Genomic DNA, 14,838 nt, shown 5'->3' with positions numbered 1-14,838 from the left:
TTGTGGAAGAGAGAGGCAGAGAAAGAATGGTTCAGTCCCGTGGGGATAGGTAGATCTGAAAAGGCGAAGATGGCGAGGAGTCCTCAGCTGAGGTGGCTGGCTTGCTTGCCACCCGGATCCATGGTAACGCTTGGGCCTGGGCTGCTGCCAAGGCCCATGTCTGGATTTGTGGCCATGATGCAGCCTCAGTCTGTGTTGATGTCCATGGCTCATGTTACTACTGAAGGCTGCACAGAACTGGCCCCATCCCTCAGTGGCTGTAACACTATGGAGAACTGGCCCTACCCCCTCACCAGCTACAGCACCATGGAGAGCAAGTCCTATACCTCGCCTGGGCAACACAATAGAACTGACCATGTTCTCAGGAGCTTGGGTGAGCTGGCCCTGAGGACATGAGAATGGGAGAGCCGTTCCTGCCCCTCACCAGCTGCAGCACTGGGACAGTGGCCTCTGCCCCTCTCCTGGGCAACACAGTAGAGCTGGCCCTGATGGTGTCGGTGTGGGTGAGCATGAAAGCAGGAGAACCAGCCCCGCTCTTTGCTCCTTGATACACAGGGTAAACTAGCTGGGGTAGTGCTGGAGAGCTTACTCTGGTGGTGAGGATGGGGAGAGCTGGTAGGCTGACCAGTCCTGCAACCATCCAGGCCCAGAACCAGGGCTATGAGTTGGCCCACAGCAGCACCCACCCATTTATGATCTGCTAGGGCATGTGAAGGGGCTGGTTCTGCAAGTCCAAAGTTTCAGGATCTCCACGACACAGGACAACAACAGGATATCCAAGAGGAGGGGGCCCAGTATCGATAGTGTAGCAAAACCAGAGGCCTCGAACCAGACCACCGACTCTTTGCAACGAACACTCACAAATAAAGAAGTTTGGTCTGAAGGGTATACTGTGTGACTCATTTGTCACACTAAGGCTTCCACGATGAACTTTTTCTTTTTCTGTTCTTTTTTCTTTTCTCTTAAGTTTTATTTTATTTTTGGGAGGAGGTTCCAAGGGCAGAGAGTGGAAATGAAGGGACTAGGAGATGAATGGGATTGAGATGCATGATGTGAAAGCCACAAATAATAATAATAATAATAATAATAATAATAATAATGACATGTGAAATGGCTTATTAAGCCCAGAATGCAGTAGATGCCTGTATACTAAACCATTATAGTAGCTTAAACTGTTCAGCAAAAATTCCGCCTTTCCTACCGAGGCCAGCTCCACTCTCTGGGCTTGGTGACCCAACTTGCTTTTATCAAAGAACACAGCAAAAGTGATACTGCCATTAGAGACAGTATGAGTTTCTGCTTGCCTCTCCAAGGCCTTCCAGCTTCTGCCATAGGAAGAGAATGCCCAGATAGCTCACTGGTCCAAACAAGACCTATGACATGAAGTATGGCCCGTTTCAACCTAGTGTAGCCTTAACCCAATCAGTCCTGTTGTCTGAGTGATACTTGTTTATCATATAACTTTGGGTTTGGGCCTAGTATGATACCACACACTTTTCATCTTAGCACTCAGGAGAAAGACATAGGCAGATTTCTGCTGCAGACTATTTATTTAACTGTGTAAAGATGTGTTGCATTAACTATTTAAAGATATGTTGAATTTGTTTATGTAACCACGTGTTGCTGAGGAGAGGGAGGGGGAACTGTGGTTGGTATGTAAGCTAAAAAAATTTTAAATACAAATTAAATAAATAAATAAAATTTAAAAATTAAGAAAAAAGTGATGCTGTTTTACTTTGCCTGCCCAAGGTACATGATTGGTCTGATAAAAGGCTGGAATGGCCAATAGCAAAAGAAAAGAAATAGGTAGAACTTTCAGGCAGGGAGAGTAAGTAGGAGGAGGAATTTAGGTTCAAGGAAGAAAGAAAAGGAGACAACAGGGAGATGCCAGCAGACAGACAGACAGACAGACAGACATGGAGGAAGCAGGAAAGTAGGACTTACAGAATGTTAGAAAAATAAAAAGCCCCAAGGCAAAATGTAAACAAATAGAAACAGGATAAATTAAGTTAAAAGAGCTAGTGGGACAAGCCTAAGCTAGGGTCGAGCATTCATAATTAAAATAACTCTCCATGTCTTTATTTAGAAACTGGTTGGCAGCCCAAAGAAAATGCCAACTATAGATCCCTGTGAATTCCAGGTCAGCCTGGTCTACAAAGTGGGTTCCAGGACAGCCAGAGCTACATGGTAAGATCCTGTCTCAAAGCAAGCAAGCAAGCAAGCAAGCAAACAACCAAATACCAAACTAAAAAACAACCGTCTAGGTTTGGGGATTTGTTTTTTATGGAATATTCCTGTCATAAAGGTAGCAGATAAGCTCATCACAGTTATTAATTCAGTTAGCATCCTCCACATCTACCATTTGCAGGCTCCACACACTAGGAAAATCACCGAGAGCCGTGGATGATACTCAGATGATTCAAGTTCTTCAGAAGTGAACGGTTTTACCACAATGTAGGGACACTAGGAAGGGGTTGGCTGGGACCTGGGCCTTTGTCCTATAGAGGAGCCCAGAATTGGAAGCCACGGTTGACACTTTCTTTTCATTTTAGTGTGTGTGTGTGTGTGTGTGTGTGTGTGTGTGTGTGTGTGTGTATGAGAAGAAGCTCAGAGACTGATATCAGATGTCTTCCTCAATTACTTCTCCGCCTTATTCTTTGAGACTGGATCTCTTTGAGCTCAGCGTTTATCTATTCAGCTAGCCTGGCTAGCTGTGGCACTCGAGGGATTTGTCTGTGCCCCTCCCCCATGGCTGGAGGTACATCACCATGCCTGGTTTTCACATGGATACTGGGGATCTGGACCCAGTTTGCACAGCAAGCAATTTACTCATCAAACCTTCCCCCAAGCCCTTGACTTGTCTTCGGAGAATTTTAATTTCCAATGTTCCCTGGAGCCGGATGGTCAGGCATCCACTCGTATTTGCCCTGGTTCTCCCCAGCAGCAGTTCAGGGTAAATAGGGAGTCTTGGTCTGCATCAGCCTGGATGCCTCTTGGCTGTCAAATAATTAGTTGAGTGACACCGGCCCTTTCTTTCTGAGCCTCAGTTTGTCTCTTAAGCAATAGTTAGAGAATTTTTTCCCTTCACTGTCCTTCCTGTGAAATTGTGCTGTCACAGCTGTGTTTGATACCCGCCTCTGTGCCATGTGTGAGCCCGTGCTTCATACGTCCAAACAGTAAGATGTCCTGCATCTGCCACCTCCTTTGCCCTCCTCTCTGGGACCACCATGCCTCTAAGACTGCACGGCACATGTTCATTGATGGAGGAGAGTTATCTGTCTATGTTTCTTTCATTGGTTAATTAATAAAGAAAACTGCCTTGGCCCTTTAAGAGACAGAAAATTAGGTAGGTGGAGTAGACAGAACAGAATTGTGGGAACAAGGAAGTAGAGTGGGGGGAGACGCTTCAGGCAGTCTCCATAGTGAGTCTCCATGCTTCTCCTCTCCGAGATGGACGCAGGTTAAGATCTCTCCTGGTAAGCCACACCTCGTGGTGCTATATAAATTACTAAATATGGGTTAAAGCAAGATATGAGAATTAGCCAATAAGAGGCTGAAACTATGGGCCAGGCAGTGTTTTAAAAGAATACAGTTTCCGTGTAATTATTTCGGGTGTAAAGCTAGCCGGCGGCCGGGTGGCGGGACGCAGCCCCGCCGCTTTCCCACTACAGATTGGCGCTCCAACATGGTGACTAAATCCACTTAAAAACCTGAGAGGGCTTTAAATAAAGGAGAGAGAGAGTTTAACACAGCTTTTTGCTGTTTGCCTGGACGTGCCGTAGAGAGATTTCCTGTTTTGGCAATAGCGGCAGAGAAAAAGCTGAGTCATTTTAAAACGCAGCTTCCTGCGCTGTGCCGCCAGTGCAAACTCTGGCTATAAAGCATTTCAGTGGCTTTATGGACTGGATGTTTGTGTGCCCGCTGGGGATTGGAAAGAAAGTACTCTGAGACCATGCTCTGAGGCAGGAGTGGCTCTGGCTCTGCTCCACCATGCTGAATTGTGCTGACCTCAGGCAGGAACTATCGTAATTACCATGATAACAGCGCAGTTAAGGTTTAGACTTGGCTGAAAACAGGCGGTACCATATTACCTCTACATGGCGCAACTTAAGTTTTTAAGAAGTGCTTAACCTTTTAAGAAGTGCTCCTGGATAGTAAAAAAATTACAGATTCACAATAGAAATGATTCAGACATAGAAGGCCTTTAAATGGGTCACAATGTTGGATAAATGTACGTAGGCTTGAGAGCAAAGAGAAGAAAAAATATAGAAAATAAAGTTAATGCCTTAAAAAAAAAAGGTAAAGCCTTTAAAGAGACAGAATAAAGTAAGTGATAGAGTAAAAATAAGCCACGTAAAAATGGAAAATTCACAGAGAGTCTGGATGATATATTTTATTGTGTTTTCTTTGAAATTTTTGACTGTAAAGGAGCTAAATACAGAGAGACATTTCATTATATGGGCTGCCAGGCTAGACCAGAATGGACATTTTAATGGTATGACTTCAGGATTTGGATCTAAGAACATGATGCTTTGGAAAAGAGTTTCTTCTTTTGTTTTCACAGAGGACGAGACTCTGTGGATTGCTTCTATCCCAATATGGTATGATAGACCACGCCCTCCTGAAAAGTTGCTGTGAACACCTTCAAAAAATTACTTTGCTCAACTGCCGACTGAGATGAACCTAGCAGACAGGTTATACCATGAAAGACCTAAATAACAACGCCCCCATTCAGCAGGAAGCAGTTTGGAGAGAAATAACTGCGCCCATTTTCCCAAATATTGTTTATAAATGTTCTTTTACATTTAAAGGGGGATATGATATAGAGATGAATAATTTGCAATGGTATGGATTTTAAGGTCAATTTGTTATATGTATATATATATATATTTCTGATCTTGATTAAGCTATTTTGATTGTGTAGTTCATTTTAAAAACTGTAATGTATAATTAGGAAATATAGGTTGTTAATGGATAATCATTGATAATAGTTAAGCTTGTAGTCATGTTATTAGATTTTCTAGATATGTAGAGATATATTTCAGTTAGATAGACATTCTTCATATCTTTCAAAGACTGCAGAATATGACATTTAATGTTTTAATAACTTAGGGTTTTTCATGACAATGAGACACGTCTGCTCCTGGCAGCACCAATCTACTTCGAGAGGAAGATGGGCATCGAAGAGGCTACTAATGGAGTTTGTTAGCCATTTGGGCAAGAAACTGCTCTTGCCTGGACTGTTGCATAAACTGGACACAAGGAACCCACAGAAAGAGGACTGCTGAACTTGCCTAAAGGTGAGATGGCCTTTTGGGGTTTCTGATTCATTAAAAAGAGTCTGCAAGACGTTCTGCAGGACACAGAAGAAAGTGACTGAACTGTCTTTGGAATTTCCTGCTTCTTGGAAATGTCTGCTGGATACTTATGGGCCTGTAGGCTGAAGATGGATGCCCCAACGGTACAGAGGAACTTTGGGTGACTGTCTAGGCAGCGAGTTGTCTCTGTCATTTCTAGAGTTTGAAAGTTACAAATGACTTGTTTACTTAGGTAATATTATATCCTTCTGGAGTCTTTGATGGAGTTGAAGAATAAATAGATAGTTATAGATTTCCTTAGTTATGATAAAAGATAAAATAGATTTAAATATTGTAACTGTAATACTTGCTTGATAACTGTTTTGTTATATGTAATTTTGCTATGTTAAAGTTGAAGCCTTTCTTTTTTGTTTAAACAGAAAAAGGGGAAATGATGGAGGAGAGTTATCTGTCTATGTTTCTTTCATTGGTTAATTAATAAAGAAAACTGCCTTGGCCCTTTAAGAGACAGAAAATTAGGTAGGTGGAGTAGACAGAACAGAATTGTGGGAACAAGGAAGTAGAGTTGGGGAGACGCTTCAGGCAGTCTCCATAGTGAGTCTCCATGCTTCTCCTCTCCGAGATGGACGCAGGTTAAGATCTCTCCTGGTAAGCCACACCTCGTGGTGCTATATAAATTACTAAATATGGGTTAAAGCAAGATATGAGAATTAGCCAATAAGAGGCTGAAACTATGGGCCAGGCAGTGTTTTAAAAGAATACAGTTTCCGTGTAATTATTTCGGGTGTAAAGCTAGCCGGCAGCCGGGTGGCGGGACGCAGCCCCGCCGCTTTCCCACTACATGTTCATGATATTCTTCGGCAGAGCAATCAGTGTTTGGGCTCTGAAGTAAGTAGTTCCTTTGCAAACGTCTGACAGCCAGTGTTCTCAGCAGCACAGGTGCCCCAGACTTCCCTCAGCTCCACTTGGGACTTGGCAGCTTTATGTCAGAGGGCCAAGATATGTACTCAGTCGAAACCAGGTTTCAAAATTGTGGTTGGTTGTGTTTTCAGATGGGGTTGCTCTACGTTGCCCTGACTGTTGTGGAACTCAATATGTGTACTAGGCTGGCCTCGAACTCACAGAGATCCAACTGCTTCTGTTCTCTGAGTGCTGAAATCAAAAGTGTGAGCCACCACAGACAGCTTTCAAATTTGTTATTTTAAAGGCTGGGAATGTGCTCAGTGATACAGGAACTTGGGTGTTTTCCTAGCCTGTGTGAGGCCCTTGATTCAATACTCAGCATCACCAAACTTTTTTTTGAAATGTGACATTCTCTTGTCCTTCTTTTTTTATATTTATTTTTTGATTTTTGAGACAGAGTCTCTTGTACCCCAGGCTGGCCTCAAACTCACTATGTAATTGAGGATGACTTCGAACTCCTGATCCTCCTGCCACCACCCCAGAGTGCTAGGGTTACAGGTATCCCACCTCACCCTGTTAAATTTAAGATTTCCTCTATAGAGATTTGCTCTACAATCCTGGCCCATGATGCCAAGTGGCAGCAGGGAACTGCAGCTCCCTGACAGCCCACAAATCAATAGAAACAGCTCCTAGCATTCTTCAGCACAGCACGATGCTAAATGAGGAAGTTCCACAGTGCATTCGATGCGTTCTGACTTGTCGTATTTTCACACAGAGCACACGTCAAGAAGCATCTATTCACAGAGAAATGCATCCCATCCCTTCCTCTCTGCTGCCTTCAAAACCATTCCCAGCCCCCTCCAGCCTATTAACCGGCTGCCTGGCTTCACAGGACAGCATCTGGTGCTGTTCTTGGCTGGTCTTTCTGTTTCCTTCCATTTCCCTCCCTCTTCCTCCTCTTCTTCCTCCCCCTTCCTTTCCCTCTCTGCTCTTCTCCCTCCCCTCCCCTCCTCTCTCCTCTCCACTCTTCCCCTTTGATTCTCAGTGATGGCACCTGGCTTCCTACAACCAAGTTCTAGTTTCTATGCATAAGGAGGGCACCTGAGGGGAGAAGAAGCCAACTTTGCAGCTGTGGCATGCCTTAATTCACTGCCTTTTGCTTTCTTCCTGGGACACTAATGCCACCTCAGCACACACTTACCATAGCCATTTCTAGGATCACCTGGCAGAGAGTGGCCCTGCTGACCTGCCATCTCCATGGATGCCATCTCAATGCCTTCGGGATAATCTTCATTATCTCTCCCCAGCATCCCAAAGGGGCCATTATTCCTGCAAGGAAATAGGGATCACATTGAGTATGTTCTACTGAACACCACAAAATACCCAAAGGTCCATCTGATTATCACTTTGATTGGACTGAGAAGACCTTGGAAATGTGTAAAGCACACTTCCACGTCTGTGTGGGGGTCATTTCTAGAGAGGATTATCTAAACGGGGAGACCCTCCCTGAATGAGGACAGCACTGCCCATAAGGGGGGGGGGGGGCAAATGAAAACGAAGGGAAACCAAGAAAAAAAAACCTAAATGTGTATTCTCTCTGTCTTTCCTTCCCTCCCTCCCTCCTCCCTTCCTCTGTTCTTTTTTCCCTCCCTCCATTCCTCCCCTCTCTTTTCCTCTCCCCATCTCTGTTTCTTGGCCACCATGATGAAGTTTTCTGCTTCTGGAACTGGCTTTCAGGTGGTTGTGAGTCACCATGTGGGTGCTGGGAACCAAGCTTGCATCCTTTGGAAGAGCAGTAAGTGCTCTTAACTGCTGCATCATCAAACTAGCTCTGGTTATTTTATTTTTAAAGGACTCCAGGTAACAGTAATTCTAATGAACAGACGAAGTCAAGTGACTTGGAGCACAGCTTTGACATAGAGAAGGGACAGGAGCAAGACCGGCTGGTCTGGGGCTAACACCTTGCTCTTATGTTGGCACCGTGTAGCTTCCTGCTTCTCCATCTAAAAGTGAAGGGGCATAGCCATGCTCACGGGTTAGCAGGACCCATGAAAGATGAAAAGAAGAGGGTGGTGACTCAGGCAGTCAGAGCTCACACCTGTGGCCGGTCCTGTAGATCCACTATCTAGGTCCTAAAGACATTTATCTGAGAGTTGTATACCAAGTCTTGGGTCCTTGTTCCTTGAGATAAATGCAAGCCACTGGGGTCTTGTTATTTTGGTTTTCCTCCCTTCACTCCCCTCCCTCCCTCCCCCTCCCTCCCTCCCTCCCTCCCTCCCTCCCTCCCTCCCTCCCTCCCTTCCTTCCTTCCTTGTTTTGAGAATGGGCTTCACTATATAACCCAGTTTGGCCTTATTGTCACAATCCTCCTGCCTCAGCCTCCCAAGTGCTCGTATTATGGGACTATATCACCACTTCTAAAAGAGACATTTTTTAAAAACTCAAATTTACAAATATTGTAATTGAAATGGTACATGTAAAACAAAACATGTATCAGCTAAAATTTCATATGGCAAAATGTATAGGTTAATAACAACAAAAAAAACTAACCAAAAAAAAAGTATTGTTGACATGATCTCTGGAAACATTAGCCCAGAAAAGCTAGATTTATTTGGCCCAGCCATGGCACCTAGATAATGCTGTCAAAGTCTAAAGCTATACCAGATAACAGTGACCAAAAATGGCCAGAGCTAAAATCCTTTATCCCACACTGACTGGGGAGCCAAATTCTTGATCCTCAGCTGGTGGCTCTAGTTGGGGCTTTCTGAGAATTTGGGGAGATGAGATCTGACTGGAGGAAGGGGCTCACAAAGGGTAAGGCCTTGGGAGGAATATTGTCCCTATATCTCCAACCATCCACCTGGTTTCACTCTCTTTGCTAACCACCCACCAGGAGATGAACATCTCTGTAAATGGAGTTTTTCTGTCCTTATTGCCTGGTTCCAAATAAACACACAGAGGCTTATATGAATTATAAATACTCAACCAATAGCTCAGGCTTGTTAATAGCTAACTCTAACACTTAAATTAACCCACATTTCTATTTATGTTTTGCCACGTCGTGGTACCTTTATTAGCATGGCACATTCATCTCCTGCTCCCTCTGCATCTGGCTCGTGACCCCTGACCCCAGCTTTCTCCTTCCCATCATCCTTAGTTTGGTGGCTCTGCCTATATTTCCTGCCTGGCCAATCAGCGTTTTATTAAACCAATTCGAGTGGCAAATCTAGTGTACAGAGGATTGTTCCTCAGCACAGCTCTCTTCTGCTACATATTCCTGTGGCCATGATATTTTGCCCAAGAACATAGGATCAAGACACCATAGGCTTGAATTCTAAGGTTTTGTTTGTTTTCATTTAGGCATTTTAAATACAAAGGTAATGAATATATTCCCAGCTGAAACCACTAGACCAACTCCCACTGGCTCAATGAATACCCCAATGGTGGATGGACTTGAACTTACCTCCTGAAGACTTTGGAAGAGCCATAACCATGACCTTCCTCAGCATCTGGATAATCAGGTTCTCCCCAAAAGTCTGAAGCATTCTTTGAGCCCTCGGCACCAGGATAGTCTGGTTCTCCATAAAAGTGGGGTGAGTTTGGCTGATTCTCAGCACCTGGGTAATCAGGCTCCCCAAAGGAGTCTAGGTAGGAATTGATTCTGGAGCCAGCATGACCGACATCTCTTCTGGAGCCTGGCAGGTTGGAACTGGCCCTGGGGCCAGGATGATCAGAGCTGCCCTGAGCTCCAGGGTAGTCTGGTTCTTCCAAGGACCCCAAATAACCTAGGTTGGCTCTGGAACCTGCATAGTTAGTGCTGCTTCTGTCTCTCGCAAAACCAGGATGGCGCTGAGACTCGGGATAGTCAGGCTCTGGGGATGAGCCTGTGCGGTGGGGATCGCTCCCGAAGTCATTATAGTCTGGCTCAGGTAAAGACTCGTGATAGTCTGGCCTTGTTCTGGAATGCACAGAGAATGAAGGACCCCTGGCGCTGCGATAGTCTGCACTACTCAGAGGTCCAGGATAATCTGCTTCCTCTAGAGAGCTGGAGTAGTCTGGATTTGTTCTGGAGCCCGAAGAATATGGGTTGCTCCTGGGATGGTGGAAGCTTGGATTGTCTAGATGATCCTGAGTTTTCAAATAGCTCTGTGTACGGTTTTGGGGCCTTGAATAGCCAGGGTAGTCAGCATGGCCCTGGTAGCTGCTATTCCCGGGAAAGGATGACATGATGAGGTAGGGTCTTCACTGGGTTGCCTTAAAGCATCGCCGCCTCTGTAGCAGCTCAGGGACCTTTTTATTAACCTGAAAAATCAAAAAGGAAGGGAAAGATCAGTTATTTTCCTTCCTCCCTTGCAGAAATCGCTGGCTTTCTTCCAATATCTGATAATTAGGTGTTCAGGTGCCAAGAGCAACGACCACGGTTTGCAGCTGCCCCACCCCCTACCTATGATGAGGCCATAGAAGTGCTCAGCGACAGGCCAGCAGAAACATTAGCTACAACTTCCAGGTCCTACTGTTAAAGGGCTGAAGTCACTCCTCTGTTTCTCAGCTTTCTACTTTCCCTGTGCTGGAATGGAGCTGTTGAATGGTGGTTTTGGATCATGAGAATGACGGTACTCTCTGTGGGAGCCATAGCATAACAACCTCCCTCCCCCAGCAAAGCACAGGAGCTCAGATTACTATGGAAGAGAGAATAAACTTAGGTCTTTTCTCAAAATATTGATACCTACAACCACAGTTATATCTTTGATAAAGTATCTATATGATTTGGGGATCATGAACCAAAGATTAGAAAGAACAGAATAATTTTTTGAGACAGAGTCTCATGTAGCCCAGGCTAGCCTTGAGCTTACTATGTAGCAGAGGATGGCTCTGAGCTTGATCCCAAGTTCAAGGATTACAGACTTGTGCTACCACGCCTGGTGTGAGTCATGCTGGGCTTTTGCATACGCTAGACAAGCACTCAACCAGGTGAGCTTGCCCCAGCCCTCGTTATCAGACCGTCTTTGAACTGTTTGTTTGTTTGTTTGAAACAAGGTCTCACTGTTATAGTCCAGGCTGGTCTGGAACTCACAATCCTCCAGCCTCAGCCTCCCAATGCTGGGATCACAGGTATGCACCACTACATCTAACCTTGAACATTGTGATTGCTCTTGTGTTTCTAGGGTTAAGAGCACAAATCAGCAGGCATGCACAAAGAGAGAATTGTTATTCTTTTGGCCCTTTAAGGGGCAAGCCACGCCCACTCCCAGCCACCCCCCCCCACCCCTGTCCCACCATCTTGGATCTCTCTCTTATTGTCCCTTCTTGGCATACATGCACCTCTCTCTCTCTCTCTCTCTCTCTCTCTCTCTCTCTCTCTCTCTCTCTCTCTCCCCCCCCCCCCCCCCCCCCTCCCTCCCTCTCTCTCTCTCTCTCTCTCTCTCTCTCTCTCTGCCCCGACAGTTCATGGGATGCCTTTCTAGCCACACCTCTCGCTAAACGTGGACACCTGGCTCTCCCCTTCCCCACGCCGCCCCGTGTCTGCAGGAAGTAGCCAGATTTGAGTCTATGCCCTTTTTCCAAAGAGAGCCTAGGTGTTTGTCATAATTACCATGCCAATTTTCTGTCACCCCTATAGCCAAAGAGTCTGGAATGTTAGGTTGGGAGCATATGTCTTAGTCCCTCCCTTCTATCCCAGCCCCCAGGCCTGGTCTGGACTTCAAATCCCACTCCCTAGGGTACTTAAGTGATCCCCCAAAAGAAGAACACGTGGTCTCCCTTTCTTCCTCCCTGGGTCGCACTCCTGCAGATTCCTGGTTTCCCCCTGGGGCCACCCAAGAGGGCAGATCTCCCATTAAACCTGGATATTTCTTAATTTGGCTTGTTTTGATTTGGCTTGATTGGGAATTTTTGCAATGTCAGAGAGCTCGCTTAGGAAATATTCCTAACAAGAACAGTGTTTTTAAAGATTTATTTATTTATTATGTATTTATTTATGTATTATGTATACAGTGTCTGTATGCTTGCTGGCCAGAAGAGGGCACCAGATCTCATTACAGATGGTTGTGAGCTACCATGTGGTTGCTGGGAATTGAACTCAGGACCTCTGGAAGAGCAGTCAGTGCTCTTAACCTCTGAGCCATCTCTCCAGCCCCAAGAATAATTTATGGAACTGAGACAAAAGGCTCCCACAAGGCTGCCAGCTAGGATCCCTCCTTGTTTGATAATGTGACTTTATCAGTTCCATGAGCTTTTCAGACAGGGCTACAATCTAATCAATGTCTCTAATCAAGTGACAGGTTTTCTCTAGATGTTCCATCTCTGGCAACAATGACTTGATTTCCCCTTAGAAATCCTTCCCACGCCCACTTAGATCAGGTGATACAGAAACTCTGCACGGTACAACAAACGCCACAATGATCACGTGACCCCAACCTGCCCAATCAGCACCCACCATTCCTTTGGCCTGGGGGGAGGGGGCGTAGCTCAGGAATGGATGGGCTCTTACTTATCACCTTTAGTAAATGAGAGATCTAGAGTAGACTGGCTGAGGAGAAGGTGCTCTTCTTCCAAGGAGGTAAAAAGCTCAGCCTGGAGCTACTGGTGTGATGTCAATAGGGTAGAGAAGAGAATAAAACGCAGAACAGAAAGTTCACAAGAAGAGCCAACAGGGTTGGCTGCTAAGCCCGCAGAGTGGGGGTGGGGTGGGTGGGGTTGGGCGGAAATAAGGAAAATGAAACACAAACAACACCCCCCCCCCCCGCTGTTTCGCACTTGACCGATTAGGTAAGTGTGGATGCCTTCAAAGAAGGAAGTAGAAGTTTTTTAAAGCTTGACCAACTTAGACAAGTTTATCTCTGTGTAAACGACTCGGGTTCGGCTTTGAGTAACCAAAGCTTAAGAAAATATTAACTCTCTCCGCTCAACTGTGCCTTCAGAACGTTAGTGGGCTGACTCCATTGCTCCTGGCTCAGCACCAGGGGAGTCAACTTCCTTCCACTTTCTTCTTACCCAATGTCCATTGCTTTCTGCTATGGAAACACCCCTTCCTATGCGGAGCCCCTGTGGGTTGGCTGTGGTGACCAGGGGAGGGCGTATCACCCAGGCAGAACTGAAGAGTTAGTTCTAGGAGCTTTGTTCTGCTTGACCTGTAACCAGGCAGTTTAAGCCTGAAGCTTCCACTAGTCACCAATGGGAAGGTTTTGCCTAAAGGTGATGCCCACAGTGAGAGAGCAGGGCCAAGAGACACGTGGAAAGAAGGGTGCTGAAGATGTGCGCACAGCCGCTGGATCCCGCCGCACTTCAATACAGATACACAGTACACGCCTGAGTCTTTGCACTCCCTTTTTGACATAATTTAGCGTCGAGCTGCTAATTGTTTGCTGATGAAACAAAAGAAACCTGCCTACAACATGACCTTTGCAAGCAGGGACGTTAACGCTGTAATGCTGTGAAGACCGGTCTCTTTGCTTTCCTGCAAAATATTTTCCTTCACACGGTTTGGAACTCCTCTGTTTCCTCGCAGCAATGACCATACCTACGCTAGAAATTCCCAGGGTCTGCATAAGGCCAGAGTCTTACATCCAAGTAAGGCCTAGTATATTCAGGAAATAAAAATAGATAAATGTAGATCAGCCCAAGAGAAATAAATATATCCACCAAAAGACGACATGTGACCTTCATAGAAACTTTCTATCAAGGCACCCCAAAATTGAAAACCTAAATGTCATTCCAGAGCAGAATAAGGAAATGAATTATGGTATGCTTACAGGATGAAATACTCTACAGCGATAAAAAAGACTTTTGCTACATGAAGTAGCATTAATGCCTCCCATAGATAAAAGAGTTGAATACAAAAGATCATATGCTGTATAAATTCATCCCAGTTCAAGATCAGGCTAATAACACATGCTGATTTTAATCAGAATACTAGATACAGAGAAGGAAAGAGATAGGCACTGGGTAGGATTTTCCATGAGGGTTTCCCTAAGGTGCTGGATGATGATCTTGTATTCTTGGGTAGATGCCTAGAGGTATAGATGTGTGTGTGTGTGTGTGTGTGTGTGTGTAAATGTTCATTGAGTTGTACACGTGAGACCTGTGTAAATATTTCTTAATATATTACTTATAAACTGAAAATAAAGGCTGGAGGCTGGGAACTATGGTGCTTGGTATGGTAGCAGAAACAGGAAAATCACAAGTTTTGGGCTAGCCTATGCTACGTTATGAGTTTGATGTCAGCACTGGCTAGCCAACAAGACTCTATGAAGAAGAAGAAGAAGAAGAAGAGGAAGAGGAAGAAGAAGAGGAAGAGGAAGCGGAGAGGAGAGAAAGAAAGAAAGAAAGAAAGAAGAAAAACAAGAAATAAAGAAAGAAGAAAAAGACCAGAAAAACCAAAACCAGAAGCCATACCCATAACACCATCTGGGGAGGGAAAAATAACACAGCGAGGATTTGGGCTCACAGATACTTCTGATTTTTCTTGCATCTAATTCGCAGAAAATCTGAATGAATGAAAACGAAATCTAGGTGAAGACAGGACATGTTATCTGACTTGACTTTAAACTTTTTATTAACCCAGACTACAAAGAAATCAGTGTAGGTTATAGGAGCAGGGTAGGTAGGTGAGGAGAAA

General features: G+C 45.0%; 1 protein-coding gene across 1 annotated transcript in view; it reads right to left on the bottom strand.

Moving 5' to 3' along the window:
- The window catches only part of Tmc5 (transmembrane channel like 5), a 62,988-nt gene extending 52,540 nt beyond the window's left edge, over nucleotides 1–10,448 (bottom strand). The window contains exons 1-3 of the mRNA XM_038347247.1: nucleotides 9,785–10,448; nucleotides 9,685–9,730; nucleotides 7,423–7,550 (exon numbers count right to left, since the gene is read on the bottom strand). Of these exons, the coding sequence (XP_038203175.1) occupies nucleotides 7,423–7,550; nucleotides 9,685–9,730; nucleotides 9,785–10,448 (838 nt within the window). The remainder of the gene's footprint in view (nucleotides 1–7,422; nucleotides 7,551–9,684; nucleotides 9,731–9,784) is intronic.
- Nucleotides 10,449–14,838: the final 4,390 nt, after the last annotated feature.

Source organism: Arvicola amphibius, chromosome 1 (genome assembly GCF_903992535.2).
Source record: "Arvicola amphibius chromosome 1, mArvAmp1.2, whole genome shotgun sequence".
NCBI classification, from domain to species: Eukaryota; Metazoa; Chordata; class Mammalia; order Rodentia; family Cricetidae; genus Arvicola; species Arvicola amphibius.
The sequence above is the reverse complement of the archived record's forward strand: the minus strand, read 5'-3'. Positions and strand labels throughout refer to the sequence as shown.